Source organism: Zalophus californianus, chromosome 9 (assembly GCF_009762305.2).
Source record: "Zalophus californianus isolate mZalCal1 chromosome 9, mZalCal1.pri.v2, whole genome shotgun sequence".
Lineage (NCBI taxonomy): Eukaryota > Metazoa > Chordata > Mammalia > Carnivora > Otariidae > Zalophus > Zalophus californianus.
This window is the reverse complement of record NC_045603.1, coordinates 63,836,194-63,861,508: the sequence shown is the minus strand read 5'-3', so window position 1 is coordinate 63,861,508 and position 25,315 is coordinate 63,836,194. Positions and strand designations below refer to the sequence as shown.

Here is a 25,315-nt window from a genome sequence, read left to right as displayed (position 1 = left end):
ACGGTACTGAGTCTCGAGTTCTTCATCCATAAAATGTAACAGTGCCTTCCTCAGGGGGTTTTTGTGAGGATTAAATGAGATATTTCAATATATGTAAAGTCCTTGGTCCCCTATAAGTACTTAATAAATGTTAGCTGTTACGGTTCTGTCCAGGGCTTGAAAAGAAATCATAAATCTGTGACCGCTCCATCACAAAGTGCTGGGTAAGCACACTGACTATGCGCGGTGCCAGGCGCTTCCATGCCTCCCAAGAGGTAAGGAAGTAAAAGCAGACTCTCCTAACTGAGCAGACAGGCCTGTCGGATTTCAGAAACTCATGATCTGTGAAATTCGAATGTGTGCAAGGGAAAGAGCCAGGCCATGGGTCCTGGTTCTCAGTTCTGAGCTAAGTAATAATCTCTCTAGTCTCTTCTAGCTTGAAACACTGTTCATGTAGGGAGAGCTTCCAATCCTCATGTTCTGAGATTTGGGAACAGAAGACTATAGGGGACTGGGTCTTCTCATTCCTAGAGGCCTGTCAATAATGAGAAAAACCTGAGGTGCCAGGGCTGGGGCAGAGTGAGAGAGAAAGGGTCCTTTGGTCTACCATGCCAGGCAGAGCCCTCACCCTGGGGAAAGGCAGAAACAGGCTCTGCTGGGAAAGCTACCCAACTCCCTCTGCAGACAGCCAGACAGCCAGACCAACACAAACTTCCTTCAGGCTACTGCCCATCAGGAAGAAATCAAGACAGCTCTTTGCAGGCATTAGAGGGGAACTTAGCCTGCCCGCCCCATCTCTGTTAAAGAGAGCCCTCTTGGGACAGGAAGTGAGCACGGACTGAGGCCAAGCCCAGGCCAGGGTTTCTCAAGGGACCCCAGGACTGTGGTCAGTGCCTTTGGCCCTGCTGCCTCGTCCAGCCCACGACACAACCCCTACTCCTGGGCCTCGCCCCAAACCCCATACCTGGTCACAGATCAGATCCCACTTCTTCTCATTGTCATACTGCCGCAGGAGCCGGGCCTTGTCGGGAGGCAGGTTCATGGAGCTCTGAGGAGAGAACCTGAGTCAACAGGGCTGAAAGCTCCCTGCACCCAGAGGAGAGAAAGGGAGAGCGCGCACACCTTTTCCCTCCAGGGCCCTCGGCTTCACCCTGACACTCTGTGTCTGCTAAGGAAGGCTCAGAGAGGTGTGACAGTCCTGCCTCCCCTTCATATTTAGTTCAGTTTGGTTGAACAATGTTTTCCAATTTAGTGAGGCAAGATTAACTTTATTTTTAAGAAAACAAACAGATTAAAATAGAAGAGGCTAGAAGATACCAGAAATCCCTACAAGTAGGAAATGGAATGTTTCACGAAGCTTTTGTTTCTTTTATTATTTCTTTTAAGTATATACGTATACATATGCACACACACTAGTCATATGCCATAAAATGTGTTTCTTAACTTGGGACAGGGCAAAAACGTTACAAAGCCACTGTCTAAAACAGCAACTCTCCATCTGCTTCTCGCCCACGGCCTGAGGGATGCACGGCCTTCCTGCATCACGCACGACTACGGGTGGATCCTGAGCCAGCCGCAGCCTGTGTGGATGCCATGCGTTTACCCCTATGCCCCAGATCAGGATACAAGTACATGAGAAGGACGTTAGCATAAAGGTAACAGCTCATTTTTAAGGAAATGATTTACAAAATATCAGCATTTTAATTATTAGTAGCTAGTTACTTATGACACACCTCCCAATTAATTAAGACACAGGAAAGTGTCCTAACGCCTTCCTGAAAGACACTCTAACCTGGAATATGGAAGGGCAGACCAGGAGTCATCTTATTTCGCTCACTACTGTTTGCTGAGTGAATAAATAAAAGTGGGCAGGAGTGAGGGAAGCCCAAGGCACCCTCGGGCTAGTCCTACGCAAGCCAGCAGCCCTGACTCCCCCTCCTTTATCCCCACCCAGCCAAGCTTCTCTTCTCTCCAGTGTGGCTGTCTTTGTTATAGGTCACAGCCCTTGCTTCTCAAGGCAGATCACTGCACCTGCCCCTCGCCCCATATTCCCGAATCAAGTATGATCTCCTACCTCAAGTGTCAGAGCTGTGACTTCCCACAAATCCAGCCCCTACCCCCAGCAGGCTACAGGCCACCTGGAAGGCCTTCCTCTCCTCTTTCTCTTCCTTACTTGCTGTTCCAAGTTCAGCTCTAATTCCCTGGGCACCCAAGCATGGCCAATGGGTTTACATCTATCTGCCCACTCCTTGATATTCTCATCCCTGGGGACACGAATTGTGCGCACCCAGGATCCCAAGGAGTCACACAGCCAGGCATTATTCCAGAAGTGGGAGCATCCTGGGAGTGGGCCTTCCACTTTCTAAGAAACTGAAAGAAAAACCTTAAACATCATTTATTTCTGTTAGACATGTCTATTATGCATTTACCTACACACATCCTATTAAACACTCATCTAGCCCCTCGAGGACTGTGTCTATTCACATGGTCTCCAACCCCTGATGAGGTGTGATAGGCACCTAGTGGAGAGGAAGCAGACGGTAAACCTGAGGTTAGGGCATCCTGGTTTGGAGTAATGGGCCCAGCTCTGGGCTGGAAACCTGGTCACTATGGCTCAAAAAAGGAGTATGGTTGGGATTTTTGCTCAGTGTCTAGGAATACCAAAATGGGGCAAGGAAGAGAAGAAAAGAAGGGGAAGAGAATTACCCATCACACCCCTCTTCACAATTTCTGCTGCCCTGTGAATCTGCCTGCACTCTTGCAGCAAAGAGGGGCTAATCAAATCCTCCCCCCCCCCCCCCCCCCCGCCGACTGCTGATGCAGTAGGGATGGCTGGTTGGGCAAATACAATCCCGAATGTTCTCTCTGAAACCACTTGGCTAAGGGCCATTCTCATCATGTCTGTGTGGAGAGGAGGACAGAGGCAGGAGGCCACAACAAAACAGGGACCCAAAAGTTGAAGGTGAGCCCGGACCAAGGTCTCCCTCCTAACCACAGCCAGGCTGCTGCTGGCTAAGCCCAAGTGAGACCAGAGAAGAAACAGACCTCAGGCCTGGTTCTGGCTCTGGGCACATCTTGAGCACTTCATTGTCTTCTGCCCATTTCTCCCAAGTCCAAGCCATGGAAATAGAAAATAGTTGTCTCCCCTGGAAGAAAGCAACTGGTGGAGAAGGGGGGAGCCTGTTGCTACTGTGGCAGACATCACATCCTGTCTACACCAACTTCCTCAGCCACCCACTGTCAGCTGCTGCGGCCTCACGTTTCCCCACAAGGTGAACTGGGGAGAAGATGTCGGTGCCCCGGGGGCTTTGAAGATGGAACAAAGTCACCCCCTTTGGGAACCCTAGCATAAGAGCACAGAAGAGTGGAAGAGGCACATCAGGGTTCAAACTTTAGATGCCCAGGAGAGATTGCCCCCCATCCCCAGAGTATGGACACAGATGGCAGAAGCATGATTCAGCTCTGACCACAGACCCACGAGCTCCAGTCTCAAGCTTTGGGTGGCACTTTCTGGACAGTGATGCCAGCTTCTCTGTTTCTTTGGGGCCCAAGTGTGACTGGGAAGGAAGTGGGTAGGGGAATTCCCCCCAGCCTCCAGCACTCTCACACGATGTCGGTCCCCGACTGCAGAGCGGGAGCCACCCACCACGGGCTTCTCTCCGTGCCAGACAAGGGACTAGGGCTTCTGCAGCCACCCGATAACGTGTGTGAGCTCAGCAGGGCTCTGACGTCCTGAAGAAGGACAGATTCCTGAGTTCCGGGGACAGCCAGGGAACAAACCTGATACGTTCAGGTCTCTGTCAAAGGTGTGTTTCCTTGACATTTTTGTCCAGTGGCTCTGCAGCGATGGGGAGTTCTCGTAAGGCAGAAGCCAGGCTCAGTCCTTGCTACCTGCTCCCTGAAACCCTTGCTGAACAGAAAGGGGCCGTGGCTGTTTTGGAGCAGAGGCACTGAACGTGGAGTCAGAGAGCCCAAGATCAACTGTGCGATCTTCAGAGCTCATCCATAAAATGGAGATAATCTCACTACTTCACAGGGGTTTATGAGGATTAAATGATAGATGTTTTATATCCGGATGTGTCTGGAACACCGTGGGTGTTCCGCAGTCTCCTTCCCCTTCCTCCTGAAAATCCCGCGTAATGCTCTGACAGCCCAAGGACCCCTCTTGCTTCTGGGTTGTCTCGATCTCTGCCTCTGTCCCTCCTTCAGCGCTGCTTCTCAACCACTCAGGACACAGCCATCCTTTACCCCTACCCCCAACCCCCTCGTCCCCCACCAACCCTAAGACTAGGAGGCAATTAAATACCAACGTCCTTGAGGAGGGAGACCCTGGAGAGATGGGGGAGAAGAGGAAGATGAACTCACACTGAAAGCAACTCTGAGACTGATTCCTACATCAAGCAACCAGCCAGAAATCTAATAATAAAAACCTATAACGGGAAGCAGCAGAAAGGGGTGGATCTGATGCTTCCCCAGCAGGGCTGTTCTGGTTTACTGCCAGTTTGAGGTCAGGCACAGAGCCCTGCTCAGTGCCTAGCCCCGTCCTGGGTTCTGTGGGAGCAAGGCTTCCTTACTCCCCACCCAACCCCTGTCAGCCCCAGTGAAGCCAAGGAGGAAGGAGGTAGCTCTAGTCACAGAGGTTCCCTTCCCTTTCCTGCTCTGTACCCCTAGCCAGTTAGCCCCTCCTCATTTCCTTCCCATCGCAGGGGAAGGGAAATGCCGGTGGGGTTGGAGTTTCCTTCGAAGGTGTGGGTCCTGCGCTGGGACTCACCCCTGACGCTGTCAGTCTCCTTGGGTCGGGCTTGGGGAAAACCCAACCAACAGAAATAGGAACCACCAAAACTCCCAACTGTTTCTGTCGGTCCCAGTCAATCACGATGAATCTTAAGAACAGAAATGAACACAGGCATAGCTCCGCTGAGAGGCAGGGAGAGGGATGTCTGAAACTTTCCCGTGAAGGGGATTCTAGAGGCTTTAAGGAAGTCAGGCAGGGACTGTTTATTCTGAGCAAATACAGAATGTGAGTTGGTTTTCTTAATGTTTCCCCCCTCAGAACCGTCTCCCCACCAGGTCCATTATGGCTGACATTTCTCCTAAGTGTGGTAGGCCCGGTCCCCATGCTCAGCCCACGGGGGTGGGGAGCCTGGGAAGCTGAGTCTAGAACTTCCCCAGAGACGAAATGAGACACCGTCCTGGGGACCACATGCCGCTGAGCCCCTGGCCACAGCTGCCAACAAGTCCTCTTGGGCACCCACAGATCAGCCCATTGTGCAGATGGGCAGAGGCAGAATGTGGTGAGGAGGCACAAGGTTTGGGAGGCCAGGAGACTGCTGTAGGAGGAGCTGGAGCCCTGCGCTCCCTCACAAACCAACGACCCTGCCCAAGCCAACAGCAAAGCAAGCAACACCAGGCACAAAGGCCTGTCCCCAGCTGCCAAAAGGACAGAGCGCTAGGAGTGGCCCAAGCCTGCCCTCCACGGATCTCTACTGGTGGGCAGTAGGCACAGCTGTGGCCAGCTGGGCATCGCTCCCAAAGGGCAAGAGCCCAAGGAGGTGGGCGGTCCCCGCTCCTGCTGCCTCGGCCCCCTTGGCGGCCACAGCCAGCCTTGCTGCAGTAGCAGCTCCCAGACAATGAGAGTTATTTTCAGCCCGCGCTTTAACACAAGCCAGCTGGCCAGTGTCAGGGCTGGAGCCCCCACCCAGCCCGCCCAGACAGCAGCCGCTGGCCCAGCCCACTGCCTACACCGCTGTCGTCTCTGCGTCACTCTATCTCCTTTCAGCACTGCTCCTCCTAACTGCGCGTCCCCCCCCGCCCCCCCAACTGTAATCCTGTCAAAAGGAGACCAAAAAATCCGACAGTTTGATCAAAGATCCCAGGAGCTGAAATCCAGAAGGTCCAGATCCAGGATGCGGAGCAGCCCCTCCAAACACCCCCACTCTTCCCACTCTTCCCCCCCACCCCCCCCACCCCACCCCCGGTCCTGTGACTGGCGGGAGTAGCGCAGGGGAAGAAGCGGAACGGATAGGGGGCCAGGTCTCCCTGTAGCCCCCAAGGGCCGAGGCCCAGGCCAAGCCTGGCTTTGCTACCAACCAGGAGATGAAGCTCAGGACGGCTCTCCTGGCCTCCCTCCCTCCCATCCTTCTTTCCAGAACTTAGGTTTGGAGATGATCACTTGAGACAGCCTGGAATGAGCTGGAGCCAACTGTGAAAGTTCTGGGAGAAGAACCGTATCCTGTGGCAGAAAGGCAACCTAAACTGGGTTTAGGACACTAAATGATGGAGTGGGGATGAACACTTCACTCAGCCCCCTGCACATCAGAGAGTTCAAGGATAGGAAGGGGTGGGCTCCAGGCCTCCAGCCCTGGTGCTGCCACATCCCACAGCCTCAGCAGCATGGTTCCCCTCTGTTCCTCATCTCCCTCCGGCTCCAACCCCCTGCACGGGAGCTCCAGTGTGCGACCTAACTCTAGCCACACACAGCTTCCTCTAGGCCTGAGCTGCCCGGTTACACTTATGGGAAAGTTGCCGGGATACCGCATGACAGAAGCCATCAGAAGAGTGGGTGCTCCTTGACTTAAGTGCCCGTAGTGGTTAGGTCTAGCTTTCTGTTTTTGTTGACTTGGAGCTATCACTCTGGGGACAAGCTGCCAGGGGAAAGCCAGCTTGCACATAGGCAGAGTCCTGTCTGGAGAACGTGCTTCTGTGGTCACTGATGACTCTATAACCAGAAATGACTCGCTGAGCAGTTATGGGCCAAGTCCCAGAGCAGCCTGGAGAAAAAAGAGATGGGTTCACCAGATGTCTCAGGCTGAGCTCTGCAACTCACTCACACCAGGGAAGTCCGATGAAGGAGAGGCCCTAGAAGGCCAGCATCAAAGAGGTGGCTTTTTCCCAAATACAACCGTACCCCCGAGGCCTCTTCTTCACCCTGGAGGCCCCCTCCATTGGATCATGAGAAGGCAAAGGAAGTTGGTCATCTCTCCAGTGCCAGCAAAACCCCCAGCTCTCTCTCTGCCACACTGTCGGCCTCACACCTAGTATCAGATAACCTCTGCACGTAACCTGGCCCCCAGATGCTAAGTGAAGACATCCCTCTGGCCTCCTCGATCAAGAAGCACACAAGCTCAGACAGAGGAGCTCATGTTGGCTCTTCCCAGCTGAGCCCCCAGGCCCTCACTAAACAGCCACTGCCCCAGCAACCTGATCTGTCTGCTGGCTCCTCAGCCCCTCCTCGCGGTTAGCCAGACCCACACACTCCCCAGTTACGCAAAATGGAAACTATTCTGCTGGGGGCAGCCGGATTTCCAAAGCTAAGGAGGCTTGGGGCAGAGCCTCACATTCTTCCTGTGGCCAACCAAGGTCCCCCCTTCTCCTCATGATATTCTCCCCTCCTGCCTGCGGAGCCCTGAGAGGCAGTGCTACCACTCAGAGGACACAGTGTTTCTGGGGTTACATCCCACAAGGGGCATTTTCCTCTCTCTCCCCAGACCACAGCCTGTTACTCACTGAGACCCAATACGTGTCCCTCCCAGGATCTCTCATCCATACTTTCCCTCCCATTCCCACTTGTCACCATCAGATAGGTCGTTATTGTTTACTCCTGACCCTCTGGGATAAACTTCCAGCTAGCATCCCTATTTCCTACTTCCAGCCCTCTTTCCCTCCAACCTGCACAAGGATGAAATTTCTCAACTTCTCAACATCTAAGAAAAATCATGTCTCTTCTCAATTCAGAACTCTTCTGACTCCTTATCATTTACACAAAAAAACCCTGAACTTGGCCTGCTGTTCTCAGCATCTTAAAATAAGAAAGAGCTTTAGAGGTAAGATTCTCCCCCAGGCTGGCCCCTGCATCTCTGACCAGCCTTGTCCTCTTCTGGACTCTCTCCTGGAACAGCCACTCTTGCCATAGGAGCTGCTTGTAACTGATGTTTCCCCAATCTCCTGAATCCCCACCTATTACCAACTGACTCAAAATCCCTCAGCTCTGTGACCCCACCTCCTAACCTAAAATAATCAGCCCCTCTTCTGAGCTCCAAAGCCTAATCATACGTGAAGAATGAAATGGCAGAGACCTTGTTTATCCCTCACCCTCTTCTCATCTTCCCTATTAGTGAACCTCCAATGTTCAGTTGAGCACTTGGCAGCCCAGAATTAATGTATTTCTCATCTTCCCTTGCATTTAGGTATGGCTATGTGACCATGTGGGACATAAACAGAAGTAGTGTGTACAATTTCTGAGAGGTGTCATTAAAAGGAGGGAGCATACCCTTCTTTTCCCCTTTCTGCTTCCACTTGGTTGAAATGCAGAGGTAATGGCTGGAACTTCAACAGCTATTCTGGACCATGAAGTGACCTTGGAAATGAAGTCCAGATGGATGAAGCAACAGGAAAGAAAATGCCTGGTCACTGATACCACTGACCTCAGCACAAATTAAGTGTGTTCCATATAGTGTCTTTCATGTGTGTGTTTCCTCTGTTCACAACTAGAACATGAATTCCTTCAGGGTAGGGGTCATGCATTATCCCTTTTTGAATCATGTACAGGTGCTTAATAAGCAACCGACTGATCTTGCCACCACCTCTCCTACCACCAAGTTCTTTTTTGGCCCCTGGTTATTTTTGGAGAGGATTACCCACTTTCTCACTATTGTCCTTTCTTATTTCTGGGCTCTCTCTCCTATAATCTGCCTAATCTACTGTAGCCCAAATCACTTTCTTTATACGCTGCATTTCCTTCAGCGAACTTCCACTCCTCATTCTGAGTTTCAACTCTGCCCTTCAGTTCATGCCATAAATCTGAGCCACTCCCCCGCCCTTCTCTTTAATCAGCCTCATCTATACCCTGCTAGACCCTAAGCCCCTGAGCACAGGGATTACCACCAGATTATTTACCACTGTAGTGCTCTGCAAAGACTGGGCAAATAGAATTTCCCCATACATATACTCCTCTTCCTCCTATGTTTAAGTGTTCTGCTCCATGACACCCTAGAGAGATCATTCCCAATTGTCAGCAATGCCTCTCCTTCAATTCAAAATACGTGAAATCCTGCCTTTTCCAGCAAATCTTTCATAAGTGAGAGTGCTAAGATTCCCACCCCAACCCCCAACAGCATCTCCACACATTTACTAATGCCTTCAAAAATGTATTCAGAGACCTGTGATTTACGGCTAATGTCTCCTCACCTTTTCTTGGACATCCAATAAATATCTTATCACAACCTCAGAGTGTGGTGAAAGCAGTGAATGATGAGCCACACTGCCCTGGCATGAATCCTAACTCTACCACTTACTAGTTACGTGGCCTTGAGAGAATTATTTAATCTCTATGAGCCTCAGTTTCCTCAGCTATAACATGGAGGTAGAAATAGTATCTCCTTCATATGGTTGCTATGATGATAAAATACGTTAATATATGTAAAGTAATTATTTACTCTATGTAAAGCATTAAAATCAGAATCTAGGTAGTAAATGTTACATATCATGCCAGCAACGTTTTTTGTTTGGGTTTTTTTATTCAACACATAGCTGGAAAACAACCATATGCCAAGCACTAAGCTAGGAGCTGGGACTACTAAAATAAACGGCAGGACCCCTCCATTCAGGAAGTTCATTTCCAGAGGGCAAGGTAGATAAGCAAAGCAGGGGTGAGTGTAGGTAGCACGCGGCTGGGAGAGAGCTGTGCACGGCCCTGCGGGGGCCTGGGGAGGCAGCATCTAATTGGACAGAGGAATCAAGGAAGGTTTCCTAGAAGAGACCCTGTAGGGTTTCGTCTTAAACATCGAGCAGGAGGGAGTCAGGCAAAGGCAATGAAGGAGGGAAAGATGGAGATATTCTAGGCAAGGAGACAGCATCTCCGTGACATGGAAGCACAAAACGTCCTAAAAAGTCCAGAAGTCCCTGAGTGATTTGCGATGATGAAATGACAGTGTATAGGAGGAAATTACAGTAGGTAGGGAACAGCCAGAAGACAAAGGGGCTTAGGAGCTGAGGTAAGTAGGCGGCCATGAAAAGGATAATAATGATACCACTATTAAAATGAAAATAGTAATAATGACAAAAGCTACCATTTATTCACAGAACTGTGATAAGAGTTATCCATGAATTATCTTATTGAATTCTCACAACAAGCCTATGAAGTTGGGAAGTTGGGATTATCATTACTCCCATTTTAGAGGTGAGTTAGCAAAGGCTTGGGAAGGCTGTGAAACCTGCCCGGAGCAAATATGGGGTGGAGCTGGGATTTGAACCCAGGTCTGACTCCACAGCCTGAGCCTGTAACCCCACACAGTGAGGCAGTGAATTATGTCAGGCCTTCTCTGTGCCTTTTCAAATTGTATGCATCCTTTAGGATCAACACAATCAACCTTCCTCACGGAACCTCCCCCAAACCACCCAGAGTTCACACGCTCCTTCCTCCGAACTTGCACGAGGTTTACTGCCCTTCACCTCCTATTGGCAATCGTATTCAATCACACCTTCAACACGCTAGGTATCACACACTGTGCCAACGGGAAGACATGTTCTGCTTTGTGGTCACTCCTATGTATTTACAAAGAAAGGGGAAATTGCAGTTTATAAACATCTGCTCTGGGCCAGGCGCTGTGCTAGATCCTTCAATTACAAGATGTCATGGAAAAATCACTTCTCTCTCATATTGTTATTCACCTTTCACATTTTGGGCTCTTTCCCAAACCACACGGTAAGCTCCATGAGGCCATGGACTTTGCCTTGAACACACTCTTCCTAGACAAGAACGTCCTAGACAAGAATGTCTGTCCCAGGAGAAGCTCTGTAGATACCCCGGGCTAGCCATGTGGACAGCGGAGGCCAGCTGGGGGCAGCACGCCATCTCACCGAGTACACTGGTGGGGGACCCAGCTCCGGCTTTCCAGAAGTCTCATTATAAAACCAGGAGCTTATTAGCAAACCATAAAACGTAATGAATCCTTTCCTACTTCCAGACTATATGTGGGAGGGGCACGACTCCTGCTTTATGGAAGGATAAACTGAGGCCTAACATGGGCACACATCCGTCACAAGTCATATAAGCTGGGGAGGGGCACTCCAAGTCTTCTGTCTCGCCTTCTTTCTCAATTGCTCTCAAATGTGGGTCTGTCTTCTTGGGAGAGAAACGACAATGACCCCAGTGTACTCTTGACCTATGAGCTCTCTTCCCAACACTGTCCCCCTCATGCCTTTAAGTAAGGCCAGGGCCTGACAGGGGTGTCATAGGTGCCCACACCCCAATTCCATCTTTGAGTGTCCCAGATTTTTTACGTCTCATTTGATCATCCAGCTAGAAAAACAACAACAACAACATCTCTTTGGAGTTAGCCTTCTGAGAGTTCCCACCCCATGACCCAAAGAGACCTTGATTCTTCTCTGCTTCTTACAATGTCTGGCTCTTTAAGTACCATATCCACTCAGGGCCACAGATGTGGAGGAGAACGTTCCTGAGCATCTCTTACATGCCAGGTACTTTTCTCACATAATCTCCCCTACTGCCTTCAATAACCACTGCAGGGAACTGTTATGCCTGTTTAATTGGTGAGAGAATTAAGAATCTGAAACCAACTGGCTCGATATCACACAGCATATGGCAGGACCCAGATTCAAATCCAGATATGTGGTCTCCAACATAACTTTTGCCAGACGTGGCTCTTTCTACCACGTCCTGCCATCTCTTTACCAAAAAAAAAAAAAAAAAATCTCTCTAACTTGGGAAGGTCCACCCGGATTTGTCTGACTGGCTTTGGTTGATCATTAAACAGTGCTTCCCTGTCCAGCACAACTGGGGTAAAACCAGCTAAACAAGGTGTGCCAGGCACCTGAAGCTCAAGGCTTCGGTCTCAGAGTAAGAAGGAGACCCTGCAGAGCCAAGAGACAAGGGAAGTGCCTTCTTGAACACCACATGGTGACAATGCCCTCGTATATGAATGGCATCTTAAACATTCAGAGCGCTATGGGTAACAGCATGGACTTTGGAATCAGGGACGACCTAGATTTGAATCCTGGTACTTTTTATGAGACAGTGGGAAAGTTATTAAATTTCTTTGAACCTAAGTTTCTTCATCTACACAATGTGAATTATGGTATCTACCTCTTATAAGAATTAAGTGAAGGGATGAATACATGAAGAGGATTTTGCATGGCACCTGGCACGGGAGAAGGGCTCTATAAATGGTACATGGGGTGAGCTACTCCAGGAGTCACAGCTGACTCGAGTTAACTCCTAAGCACAAATTCAAAATACAGTTTCACAGTCCTTTAAAATACATAAAGGGGAGAGTATATAGATAGAGCGGAACAGTATTGGTTAAATATATTTATTTATATGTTTCTTAACTTTCTAGGTTAGAGCAATTGCACACACTCCTCCTTTGAAAGATAGACTGAGACACCAACGGCCACCCAGGGGGTTCACAGGAAAGCTGGGACCAGGGTTTGGGGAGACACAAATGAGTCACTGATGAAGGCACCCCGCTGAGTGATCTGGGACAACTCCTCTAACCTTTTGCAGATTTTGCTAAGCTGTCTTTAGTGTTCGACCTTATCTCAAATCCCTCATTTCCCCGTTGTCTCCTGACTTCCTCAGGTTAAATCCGCAGTCTGTAAGCCTGAGGTCTGATTTCTACCGCAAATCTCCATTTTTGGCCCCCTCAACTAACCACCCCTCTAGCGAGTCTGTCTTCTCTCTCCCAGTCACTTGAAGGGCTGGGCTGTCTGTGGGGACAGAGAGAAAGGCAGGAGAAGGCTTCGGACCCCAGTTTTATTTGACCAGTAGACACTGATGACCTCAAGTGTTTCCTTCGATCCCAGACTTCTTTGGGTTTCAGCTTTAATCATCCAACTGTCCATTAGACGTTCCACCTGGACTTCCCCAGTCTCCATGACCTCACGTGCCTCAAACTGGCCTCCTCACTTTTCCTTCTATGTTATTTTCCCTCCTGTGTTCTCAACCAGTAGCACCTCCATCTAACTCATCCCAGCGAGCTGGAAACCTGGGTGGCATCCTGAATTCCTCCCCGACCCCTCATCTCCATCTTCCCAATGTCAAATCTGATCAGTTGCCAAGTTCCCTACATTTAATTTTTGCAACCCCTTGGCGACTCTGTCTCATGGTCTCCATCACACACGCCAGCCCTGGTTCAGGCTCCCACTGCCATCATCACACTACCCAGGCGTCCATGACCACTCTCGCCTCTCCCCCCACCGCTCAGCTGACTCCTCACACTCCAACAACCCTGAGTTGCTGCACGAGGATTCTTGATGTATCTGCTCTGCCTCACCTTGCTGTCTCTGCTCATGCTGTCCCCTCTACCTAGAACGCTTTCTCTCCCACACGTCTCTCCAACTCCCAATTACCCCTTTACCCAGAGTAGATTTCCTCCCACAGGCAGTATTCCCCGAGCCCCACCTCTCCTCTGTGCCCCCCCCAGATGCTCCTGCAATATCTATACCATTGCACTCCCAAGCTGTAGATTGCAATTATATGTTTAGTGTGTTTGTCTCCCTCTCTAGACTGCACTCCTGGGGGCAGACGCTGTCTTAGTCATCTTTACTTTTCTGGCACTTAACATAATTCTAAGTGCTCAGTAATGCTTACGGAGTGAATGAAGGCTAGGCTGCAGTCAGCGAGTCTCTGAGGGCCGGCACTGGGTCCTTCTCTCCCTCTCCAGGCAGGGAAGATGACACCTTAACCATTCTCAGTTCACAGCCTCAGGCCCTCCAGAGTACTGACATGAATCTTCACCTGCCTTGCCATAGAGTAAGGAGGGAGTAAGCTGTCTGCCCTCTTGCCTCCAAAACAATCAGAAATAACTGGTAGTGTTTTTATACTGTTATGACACCACCTTGATATTCCCCTGGGCCTCTGCAGCAACAGGTACGAGATGATTTCTTTACAATTCTTGGAAAGAATTAACCGAGAAGTCAAATGTTGCCATACACTGTCTAGCTGGCTACCCCTCACCTCCTGAGGTTATGCTCAAGACTTTTAACAAGGATATTCTGGAGAAATGACAAATAAATGCTCTGGGAGCTCACCAGGACCAGTTGCCCCATAAAAGCACAGATTCTTAATTCCTTAGTCATCCACGATGCCAGCAGTAATTAGCCAGCCCAAAGGGAGCAAGTAATAGCTGCCATTGGACCATCATTCTGGAACGCATGCCAGATGCATTGGAAAATAATCTGCAGACGTGAGCACTTTACAAGGGATTCACCAAGTGCCCTGACTGCCAAGGGCCTGAGGATAATGAGTCCTTCTGTGATGCTGATTCCGCTTAGCAGCGAGTAAAAACAAAATAACCACAACCACCAACAAGAAGCCTATCCAAAGTAAGGGGCTCAAACATATCCTGGACACATAAGGTTCAAACAGAGACACTCCTTCCCAGTTAGCTCTCATCCATCCATTCTAGGACACCATCTGGGCCTCACCCTGAGGCTGGCATCGAGGGGAGGAGAGTATGTGATCTCCAATCTGCAAACGAACCCACAGAAGAGTGGCCCCTACCACCCCAGAGTTCACTACTGTCCCAGGAGCTATGTTAGCTGTTCTGGCCTTGGTAAATGCCCCAGTCCAGAAGCCTCTTAGCATCCAATCCTCCTGGGGCGCCTGGGTGGCTCAGTTGGTTAAGAGTCTGCCTTCGGCTCAAGTTGTGATCCCAGGGTGTCCTGGGATCAAGTCCCGCATCAGTCTTCCCTGCTCAGTGGGGAGCCTGCTTCTCTCTCTCCCTCTGCCTGCCTCTCTGCCTACTTGTGCTCTCTATCTCTCTGTCAAATAAATAAAATCTTTAAAAATAATAATAAATAAAAAAAAATTAAAACTCTACTTCTATCCCAGTGGGCTACGTAAGAAACAAGACTGAATAATACCGACTTCACAGGAAGCCCTACAAACCTGTTGTTGGACCCTAACATCCCTTCCAAATACCTCCCTAAAGTCCCACACAGCTCACCCCCAGGCCTATGAACCCCAACCCTGCCCAGAGCAGGTACTAAAGAGAGAAAATGGAACAGCGCCTAGGGAGGAGACACATTTCTCCTCCACTTAAATACAGCCCAGGACCTCTGCAAATTAAAAGCTCCCTCTTTACTGAATCCACTCAGCTTTAGTTATAGGTCGCACTTTTTATTTTTGTAACCAGCTAACCCGCCAAATTATAGGCTCAGGCCACTGGTAGGCACGCCAAACACTGGGGCCAGCACAGGCACTGCCCTTTCTGGCCTGAGGGTGGGTAGAGGAGTGAGGACTGAGCACCAGTCAAACCTGAAAGGACAGAGGGGGCATGATCACTCCGCTGGGCAAAGCTGAGTGAGGAGCCTGGTCTCACTCAGGCCACTATGCTGCCCAGAGGGGAGCCGGATTCCAGGATTCCCCATACAGCAGCCATAATGAACTCTTAATACTATAAAGCAGATCAAATCACTCCGCCTACAATAATATCCAAACTCCTTACCAAAGTTGACACGGTCCCCCATGATCTGGGCCCCGCTCACCTCTCTCCAGCATCTTGTCAACCAATCTGACATTCCTTCAGGTCCTCAGTTGTGCAAAGCCCCTTCCCACTCCATGGCTATGCACAGACTGTTCTCTCTTCCTAGAAAACCCTTCCCTGAGGTCTTTGCATATGGCTACACGATGGATCAGGGCAGGTGGGTCTGCAGGACCAGAGTAGAGAGACCACTAAGGGATCTATAACAATACACCAGGCAAGTGATGAGGACCAACTAGGCAGTGGTAGTACATACGGAGAGGAGGTGGGAGGAACAGTAGCCTAGTGTGACTCCTAGGTGTCTGGCCTGGACACTCACCTGAAGAGGGTGTGATGTTATCCATCCACCCTCTATGCCAACGGCGTGCAAGAAAACACTAGCAGGTAGAAAGTGGCTCACAAACGCTGGACCCTATTACTATGCCACAGATGAGCTATAGTTATTGAGCACCTACCATGAACAAGGCATTGCTAATAACACAAATTATTTAGTGCAAGACAACATTTCACCCTAAAGGAAGGCAAGATAGATTTGGCAAAGGAAAGAATTAGCCCTAAACCTGGTAACTAGAAATGAAGTCTTCTGAATTTTTGGACTTCTGCAGTTCAGGGGTAACAAGGATCATCCTCTATCCAGTTTTGCTTACATCAAATTATTCTGCAATTTTGTGACCTCTAAGGACTGAGTCGCCATCTATTTCTCCTATATTACAATCATTCAATTTAAAGAGCCAACCCATGAATGGCCATGAACCACTTACCAACTAATCTCTATTCCCCATTGAAAGCCAGGAAAGAAGGCCTCCACAGGCTTTTCTAACAATCAGGGACACTTCAGACAAAACTCTCTGTGAACTGCCCATCTGTCCTGATCCAAGCTCACCTTCCTGTCTGTACCTGGGCTCCTCTGTCCCAGCAGCAGGGCTCCTGGCTGCCCCTCACATGGCTGGCTCAATCTTCCCTTTAATCCTCTCCCCTATGCTCTGGCCTACAACAGCCTCCTGGTTCCTTAGCCACGCCTGTCCCCCACTGAAGACCTGACCCCTTAGAGCACTGCCTGGTCAGCACCCCCCTGCCACAGTGATCCTTCCCTAACCCTCCAATTCTTCTGTGCTTGTAGCTGTGTGACACCCCGTCACTTCGGGGTCTCACTTGGTCTTCCCAAATGCATGGGACTGGGCAAGACGAAGAGCATCCCCAGGTTATGGATAAGATAACTGAGGTACACAAGGAGTTTTGTAGACAATCTGAGGACACACAATTGTTTTAATTCTCCGGCTGTTCAAAGTACAGTTCTAAGTATATAGCCTTGTCTCTCCAACTTAGTGAGCGTTGTCTTCTATTTCTTGGTATTCTCCAAAGTACTCAGGCAAGTGCCGTGTTTACAGCAGGCACCTAAGACCTATTTCCTTAATAAATCAAGAAAACAAGAAAAATGAAATGAAAGCAGAAAACCTCTCATAAACTTCCAAGGCTATTTCTGGCTTTCATTTAGAGGGAGCCTTTGTTATGCTCTCTCCTAACAACTTGTTCTTTGCCTCCCAAGGACATATCATAATTTGCGATTAAGTATATATTTGCTTAATATCTGTCTTTCCCCGTAAACACCAAGGCGGAGGTGATTATTTGTTTTTCACCATTGTATACCCAATGGCATTGCTGGCACATAGTAAATAAAAAAAACAAACCAAAAAAACCCTGCAAGAAACCGAAACCTAAAACCAAAACACTTGAATAGCCCATGTCCTAGTGGGATAAGCCGGCTGACTCCAAAGCCCAAATCTTCCTACCACACCTTTTAGCAAAGGAAGAGTTGTTCTGGAACCTCCCGTATATTCTGCCGTGATCTACACAATCCCCTCCAAAGCAGCACGGAGGGCAAGGGGGCTGACCCCAAGAAGAGAAGGAAACCCTAGCTCGCAATGTGGGCTTGGAATCAGACGGCTTGGATTCAGATCCTGACTTCACCCCTTATTCACTGTGTGATCCTAAGTGAGCTACTTAACCTTCCTGGACCTTCCTGGTTTCCTCATCTGTAAAATGCAAATAATAAAACTACTTCATAAAGTCGTGATGATTAAGTGAGATAATGTGTGAAGAGCTTTGCATGGTGCCTGGCATACCATTAGCACTGGAAATGGTAGCTGTGAAAATGATTAGCTATCTGTATTCCTGGGAGATAGGAATCTAGAGAATGTGGCTTCCAAGGGGGGTCAGGGCTGCTAAACTGACTTGACTTTGAGAAACTTAACCGCAGTGAAGTCCAGAGCTCACATTTATTCTCTTTGCTCAAGTCACCTGCTACAGCTCTGCTAAGACTGGAGGTGCAGCTTACACTGGCCTAGAAATAAAAGAGGCTAAAAATATACAACCTGTGTCTGGGGTACCAAGATCATGCCTGCATTAAAGAATTTAAAATGCAGCCTCAGGGCAGAAGAGCATCTCCTAGGATTCTTTCTACTCTAAAAACTAGTGCCAGCTCAGCACAGGGCAGGGAATGGGCTGTGGCCAGTTGCTGACCCCACTGGTGTCCTTTCTCCTTGCTCTCCTCTTCTGGCTCAGTGCAGAGAATAAGAAAGAGGAGCTTTCTTTTTTGCAAAAAAAGTTGAGTCCTTCTGCCCTATTTTTTTTCCCTCCTTTTCCCTCAGAAGAGGAATAAATACATGAGTATATATTGTAAAAAAAAAAAAAAATTCAATCAATGTGAAAGCTTACAGAATAAAAAGAGTCACTCTTCAGCCCCCAACTCTATCCACTGCCCCCAAGGGTCACCACAAGTAACAGTTTGGTGTGGATTCTTCCAGGCCTTTTTTCTATATGTTTACATATAAACATACATGGCTTAAAAAGCATTATGCACAGTCTTCTTTTAATTGCTTTTTTAGATGATTATATTTACACACACACACGTCTTGGAGATTCCCATCAGCCACAGCCATTTATTGAAGGTCGACCCAGTGCCAGTTATTTGGCTGGAGAGTGATAAGCATCCATAAAGTCTCCACCCTCCTGGAGTCAACAGTCTCAGGAGATGGATAATAAACAAGTAATCAACAAATAATTTTAAAATGAAAAGTAATACAAAAGAAATAAGTAGCATGCTAAGATATAGAATAATAAGTGAGGGAGGCCTGAGAGGTGGCATTTATTTTTTAGAGGTGGCATTTTTTTTTTTTTAAACTGAGACCTGAAGTATAAGCTGGATCAAGCCACTTGAAGATCCAGGGAAAAGGCATTCCAAAAGAGGAAACAGCTTGTGCAAAAGCCCTGAGACAGAAAGGAGCTTGTACTGAAATGAAAGAAGGCTAACGTGGAGCTTGGTAAACAGGAGGGTGAGTGGGGTTGAAGAGGTCAGCAGGACCAAATAATACATAATCTTAAGGGCCAAGAAGGCCAGGAGTTTGCCTTTTTTTTTTTTTTTTTTTGTATGTACAAAAGGAAGCCATTAAAGGTTTTAGGCAGGTGGAAAAAATGAAAAATAAAGGTTTTGGCGGGAGAAAAATGCTATGCGATTTGTATTTTGAATTTGCTTTGTGGAGAATGAATGGGGGGATGGAGAAAGGGGCAGTAGAGGAAGCCAGCTGGTTGGATATAATAGAAGCAAGAGCTGATATTGCTTGGACTGAAGCCATGGTAGTAGAAATAGAGAAAATGGGTAGATCTGAAATATATTTTTGGAGATGGTATCAGCAGGGCTTGCTGATAGGGTGTGGTAAAGGAAGAAGGAAAAAATTAAAGATAACTCCCAGCATTTGCCTTGAGTAACTAGGCGAATGGAAGAGAAATCGATTTGGGCACAAAATAGACCATCAGGTTTTTCCCAGTTTTTTACTGTTAAACAATGCAGCCCTGAGGATCCTTTATATGTACCTTCATGCACGTGTATAAACAGTTCTGTAAGGCAGTTTCTTAGAAGATGGCCTGGTCAGAGGGTACAGACATTTGAAATTGATAGACACTATAAAATGCCTTCTAAAATACCTGTACCAAATTACCCCACTATTAGTAGTGTATTAATGTACCATTAAAGACACCCATAGACATTATCAATCCCTCAAATTTCACCTAGATGATTAGCATAAAAAGTATATATTTTAAATGTTTATTTCCTTGACTTCTAGTGAGATTAAGAATTTTTTCTTTAACTTTTAATTACGTAATTAACACATAAGTACATTCTCCTTGTAAAAAATGTAAACATTATAAAGCTAAATTAAATTCCCTTTGACTTTCTTGTTCCTCCCACTCTCCAGAGTTCCTTCACTCTCCATCCCAGAGGTAACTGCTGTATATCTCCAGAAATGTTTCTATGCATTTAAAAATCTATATATGAAGGGCGCCTGGGTGGCTCAGTCAGTTAAGTATCTGCCTTCAGCTCAGGTCATGATCCTGGGGTCCTGGGAATCGAGATGCACTGCGGGCTCCCTGCTCAGTGGGGAGTCTGCCACTCCCTTTCCTTCTGCCCCTCCCCTCGCTTGTTCTCTCTCTCTTTCAAATAATAAAAATAAAATCTTTAAAAATAAAATGAAATAGGGTGCCTGGGTGGCTCAGTTGGTTGAGCGACTGCCTTCGGCTCAGGTCATGATCCTGGAGTCCCGGGATCGGGATCGAGTCCCACATCGGGCTCCCTGCTGAGCAGGGAGTCTGCTTCTCCCTCTGACCTTCTTCCCTTTCGTGCTCTCTATCTTTCATTCTCTCTCAAATAAATAAATAAAATCTTTAAAAAAAATAAAAATAAAAAAATAAAAATGAAATGAAATAAAAATCTATATATGTAATCCAGGATTAATCGTTTTTTGGAAGTGGTATTTCTAGCAGTCCTTTTAGCATAAGCAAAAAATCTAACTGAAAATTTTTGCTTAAGGCCTAAGTAAGTGACATTTAAGTTGAGACCTTCTCGAGGTTAGTTAACCGCTCTGAGCCCTGGTTTCATCACCTGTAAAACAAGTGACACAAATGCCTCACAAAGTTGTTGACAAGTTAACTGATTAATGCATGCAAAAGCATGCGGCATCTACCCAACAAATGTTAATTCTCTTTCCTTAACCTATACAGTTAAACTGAGGCATTTGGTGGAGACCAGAAACTGAGCCATTCCTATAAGGATGAGACAGAGACTATACCCAGAAAAAAAGCACTTTTAATGTTGTCTTGGAAAAAAAAATTTTCTTTCACAGTAAGGCTCCTAAAAACTCTGAATTTTCCTTCAAAAATTTTCGTATGAAATATTCTGAGCAGTCAAAAAGAATATAGGTCATTTAAAAATTATTATTCGTTTTTTCGGGAAGGCAGAAAGCAAAAGGATTTAAGCATAAAAGTAACTGCTAGAGACTGGTTGTTCCCAGCTCCCTCTCAGGCACACCCTAGGGAGCAGACTGCCTGGATATCCCCAGAGAATTTAGGCCTGCAGGAGACAGCTACCGCTTGAGGCAGGTAGTACCTCCAAACACAGGATGTGACCTAACATTTGGGTCTCACTGCAAGGATGCCACTGGTTCCCCTGGCTGGTCATAGTACATCCTGTCATCCCTACCTAGACGTTCCTGGAGGTTGAGGGTGTAGTTCAAAAGGGCAGACCCCAACACAAAGTGTCCTTAACCAAAATTAAATCTGGTCCGGGGACCAGAATATCTCCCTCTGAATGGGAGTCAGCCAAGTTTCAACAAGCTCTCTTGTTTGGAACCACCACCAAGAGACATCATTTTATCTGAACTGATAACCAGGGCTTCTTCTCCTTACAAAATATCAAGAGTACTTGTATCAAGGAGCTTCTGCTACCTTCTCACCCAGCTCTACCTTCCCATTCCTCTAGGCTCAAAGCCAGAAATTCCTTAGCAGATGCAAGAATAAGCTTTAAACCCCCAAATACCATACTGTGTGTGTGTATGTGTGTGCACATATGCATGAGGGCAGGGAGACTTAGGGGTCACAGGTCTAATCAGATTTTCAAAAGGGCCTGTTACCCAAAAGATTCAGAAGCATTGTTCAAAGATCTCTCAAACATATTCCCAACCTAAAAGAATTTTTACTTTGGCTTGAGGAGCTAACCGGGCGTGGGTAAAGATCAGCAGTGGAGTATGCATACCCCAAACTGCTCCTTGATAAAATTTACTGTAGGGCCCAAAGTACAGAGGGAATCAGGGAATCAGTCCTTAAACCTAGAGACAGAAGTCCTAAGAGAGGTCCATTTCTTGCCTGAGGGTATAATAGGAAATGGGAACCAAAACTACGTACCAAAAACTACGGTTCTGCCTTCACTTTTACTGCTCCTGAAGCACGATCCTCAACTGGGACACAGGACAATGGAGGTACAGATTAGTAGAAGATGATTCTCAGCAGGGGTGCTATCAGCAAGTGGACAGGACCATTCTTTACAGTGTGGCACTGACCCAAACACTGGGGGATAGTTAATATCCCTGGCCCTCAGTCACGAAATACCAGCAGCACCACCCAGTCAGCATGATAACCAAAACATCTTCACTTATTTCAGAAAACCCCTTCCTGGGATCATACCTCCCCCACACGGCAACCACTTTTCTTTATGGGAACAGAGGTTGGTGGAGTGGGTAGTATATATGCCACAAACATTTATTTGTAGAACCTTTATAGGTTATAGAGTATTTTCACTATGTTTTCTACTTTAAACATCCTCAAAACCCTGTAAGATAGGTATTATCATTACCCATTTCATAAAGAATGAAGTTTGCTCAGAAACATTTTTAAAGATTTTATTTATTTTAGAGATAGTGTGTGCAGGAGTGTGGGGAGGGGCAGAGGGAGAGGGAGAGGCAGCGAGAACCTCAAGCCGACTGCACTGAGCGCAGAGCCCGATGCGGGGCTCGATCCCAAGACCCTGAGATCATGACCTGAGCCGAAATCAAGAGTGGGATGTTTAATTGACTGCACCACCCAGGCACCCCGGTAGGCAGTTAGTTCTTAAAACAAGATAACCATCTCCTAAAGTACGGAGCCAGGCTCATCCCCAGCTCTTCCTTAAAGAGGCACTGAGCAACTGGAGGAGGGCTACAACATTCTCCAGTCTAGACCTGAGTAGATGAGCAAGTAGGAAAGGAAGAGAATACATACCAGCTCTGTTAATGTTTTTAGGGACCCAGAGGCAAGACCACCAGCCCCAACTCTAGCCCCCCTGGCGATAACTCTGGGTGAAGATGGGAAGGTGGTAAAAGAGATGGGGAGGGGATAGGAGGAAGACATGAGGACAAGAACTGAAGCATCACATTGTAAACAGTCTAAACCTTCCTCTCCTGGCAAGATTCCTCATGTAAATAATTCTGCTAGCCCCTTGTGGTTCTGAATATTATTTACAACACCATTCAAGGACCTCAAAGTACTTTATAAACTGAGAAGAATATGCAAATTCGCAAAGTATGTGTGTGGCGGGGGCTACCCTACCCAGGTCCTCTCCTGCCCAACACACAACCTCCCAGCCCATGACTTTGCTGGGAGGGGATGGAAGACAGAAAATGTGAGAGAATCTGGAAAGAGGGGGATTCTGAAAGATAAAAAGAGAAGGAGAGAGCAGGGTGGGAGGCAAAGACAACCAGACGATCTCAAGGGCAGAGAGGCAAGCGTGACAGTTCCTTGGGTGATTCATTCTCCCATGTGGAAGGAAAACATACAAAGATGTGGCTTTGCTGAGCGAGGCAAAAGACTGGAACTGGGAACTCGGGAATTCTAGCTGCTCAGTTCATCTCTATTCTGGAATACACTTTTCTTTGTGGATGACAATCTTAAAGTCCCCACCTGGTACTGTTCAAAGAGGGAGCCCCGAAGTATCCAGCAAGGAGGAGGAGGTGGGGGTGCTGTGTGGAGACAGCACCCTCTCTTATCTTCAAAGTAAAAGGTCCTTCCTTTTCTCTGAAGTGCATTTCCGAACTGGAATGAACCCCCGGCCTCTCCCTGGCACTGCTTCAGCTTAGCTCAGACTTGGGAGAAACGCTTCCCCCAGAATGGAGGTGACCAGCCTGGTCGACCAGTTAACACACTGACTTCAGGCAGCCAGCGCTGCTGTCCCCTGGGCCCACTGCAGTCGGTTCTGGGGCGGAACTCTGGTCTTGACCACAGAACCAGGGCCCTGGCTCCAACCAGCCTTTTCAGGCAACCTCAGGGGCCGGGGAGGATCTGTGGTCTCATTTCCTCTCCACCTTGGCTTCTTTTTTCACTTCATTGAAGATTAGCTATTTCCACCACGACTAGTTCCTGTTCTCAGCAGCTGTAGGGGTTGTTTCTCCGCAAACAGAGCTCTGAAACACTGGTGTGCCTGCCACCTGGACCATCCCAGCTGCAGACTTGTCCCAGGCCCAACAAGTCCTGAGCTCAAGGGTTTCTTCGTCCCAGATAAAACAGCAGGGAGAAGAAATTAAGGGATAGGAAGCAATTCCAAGAACTCCATAGTAGATATACCAGGGTCCATTTTTTTAAGTTATTTTAATCTTATATAATATGATTTTTCCTATGTGAAAAAATTTTATAATAAAAATGTGGAAATGGATACATTTATTACATAGGAATATATATATATATGTAATAAATCCCCAACAGAGAGCAAAGATTACAAACAAAAGATGGCCAAACCATTTATGATGAAATGTTGAAAGAAATGCAAGGTAAAACAAGACACCATTTCTTATTAATGAAATTGGCAAAGGTTTTTTAAAATGTTAAACCATCCGGTAATGTTTAGCTTATAGAGAAAGGGGATGCACACTGTCAGTGAAAAAGCCAACTAGTACAACTTTTTTAGAAGCATATTTCTCAGAGGACTTTAAAAAGCATATCCCTTTTGACCCAATAATTATACTTCTAGCAATTTATCCTAAATAAATATTCAGACATGTACAGGATATTCTTCACAGTGTTATTTTTAGTAGCAAAAAAAGAGAGAAATAAAAGATAAGGCAATAATAGAGTACTATACTATGGACTACTATCCAGCTATGAAATCATGATACTAAAGAATGTTTAAACAAAGGAGAAAATGCTTAAGAAAGTAAAATAAAAATCAGTTTACAAAACAATTTGCACAGTATGATCCTAATTGTTAAGATATATATAAGTACATCAAAATGTTAATGGTAGACAGTGAGATTACAGGTGACTTTAATTCTCTTCTTTATACTTTTCTATATAGCTTATACTTGTTACATTTTTAACTTTTTTTTTTAAGATTTTATTTATTTATTTGACAGAGGGAGATACAGCAAGAGAGGGAACATAAGCAGGGGGAGTGGGAGAGGGAGAAGCAGGCTTCCCGAGGAGCAGGGAGCCCGACGCGGGGCTCGATCCCAGGACCGTGGGATCATGACCTGAGCTGAAGGCAGACGCTTAACGACTGAGCCACCCAGGTGCTCCACATTTTTAACTTCTAAATTTGCTTAATAAACATGTATTATTGTCATAATCAGGAGAAAAGAAGCTAGTCTCAATCCTCCTCCCCTCCTTTGAGGAAACTCACATGCATGACTCCTTTTTTAAAAACCATTTGGAAATATGTATTGAGGACCTTAAAAACTTTATATCCTACAACCTAGCCGGTTCAATTTTGGGTTTCTATCCTAAGGAAAACTCTAAATATTGAAAAGGTTTTGTACACCAAGATGTTCATCACAGCATTGTTTTCGATGGCAAACAGAAGCAAACAACCTAAATGTCCAACAATAGAACAGTTAAGTACACAATGGTACATTCACTGGAGGGGCCACTGTACAAGCATTTAAAAATGTTTACAATGACTGGCTTGGGAAAACTAGTGAAATAACAAAGCCAAAGGAAAAGAAAACAAACCCCAAACTGGATTAAAAAATATATAGCAA

General features: G+C 47.1%; 1 protein-coding gene across 6 annotated transcripts in view; it reads right to left on the bottom strand.

Moving 5' to 3' along the window:
• Positions 1-25,315, bottom strand: part of FMNL3 (formin like 3) — a 51,422-nt gene that overhangs the window by 21,251 nt on the left and 4,856 nt on the right. For all 6 annotated transcript variants that reach the window (XM_027592130.2, XM_027592131.2, XM_027592127.2 and 3 more), the window contains exon 2: positions 944-1,027. In XM_027592130.2, the coding sequence (XP_027447931.1) occupies positions 944-1,027 (84 nt within the window). The remainder of the gene's footprint in view (positions 1-943; positions 1,028-25,315) is intronic.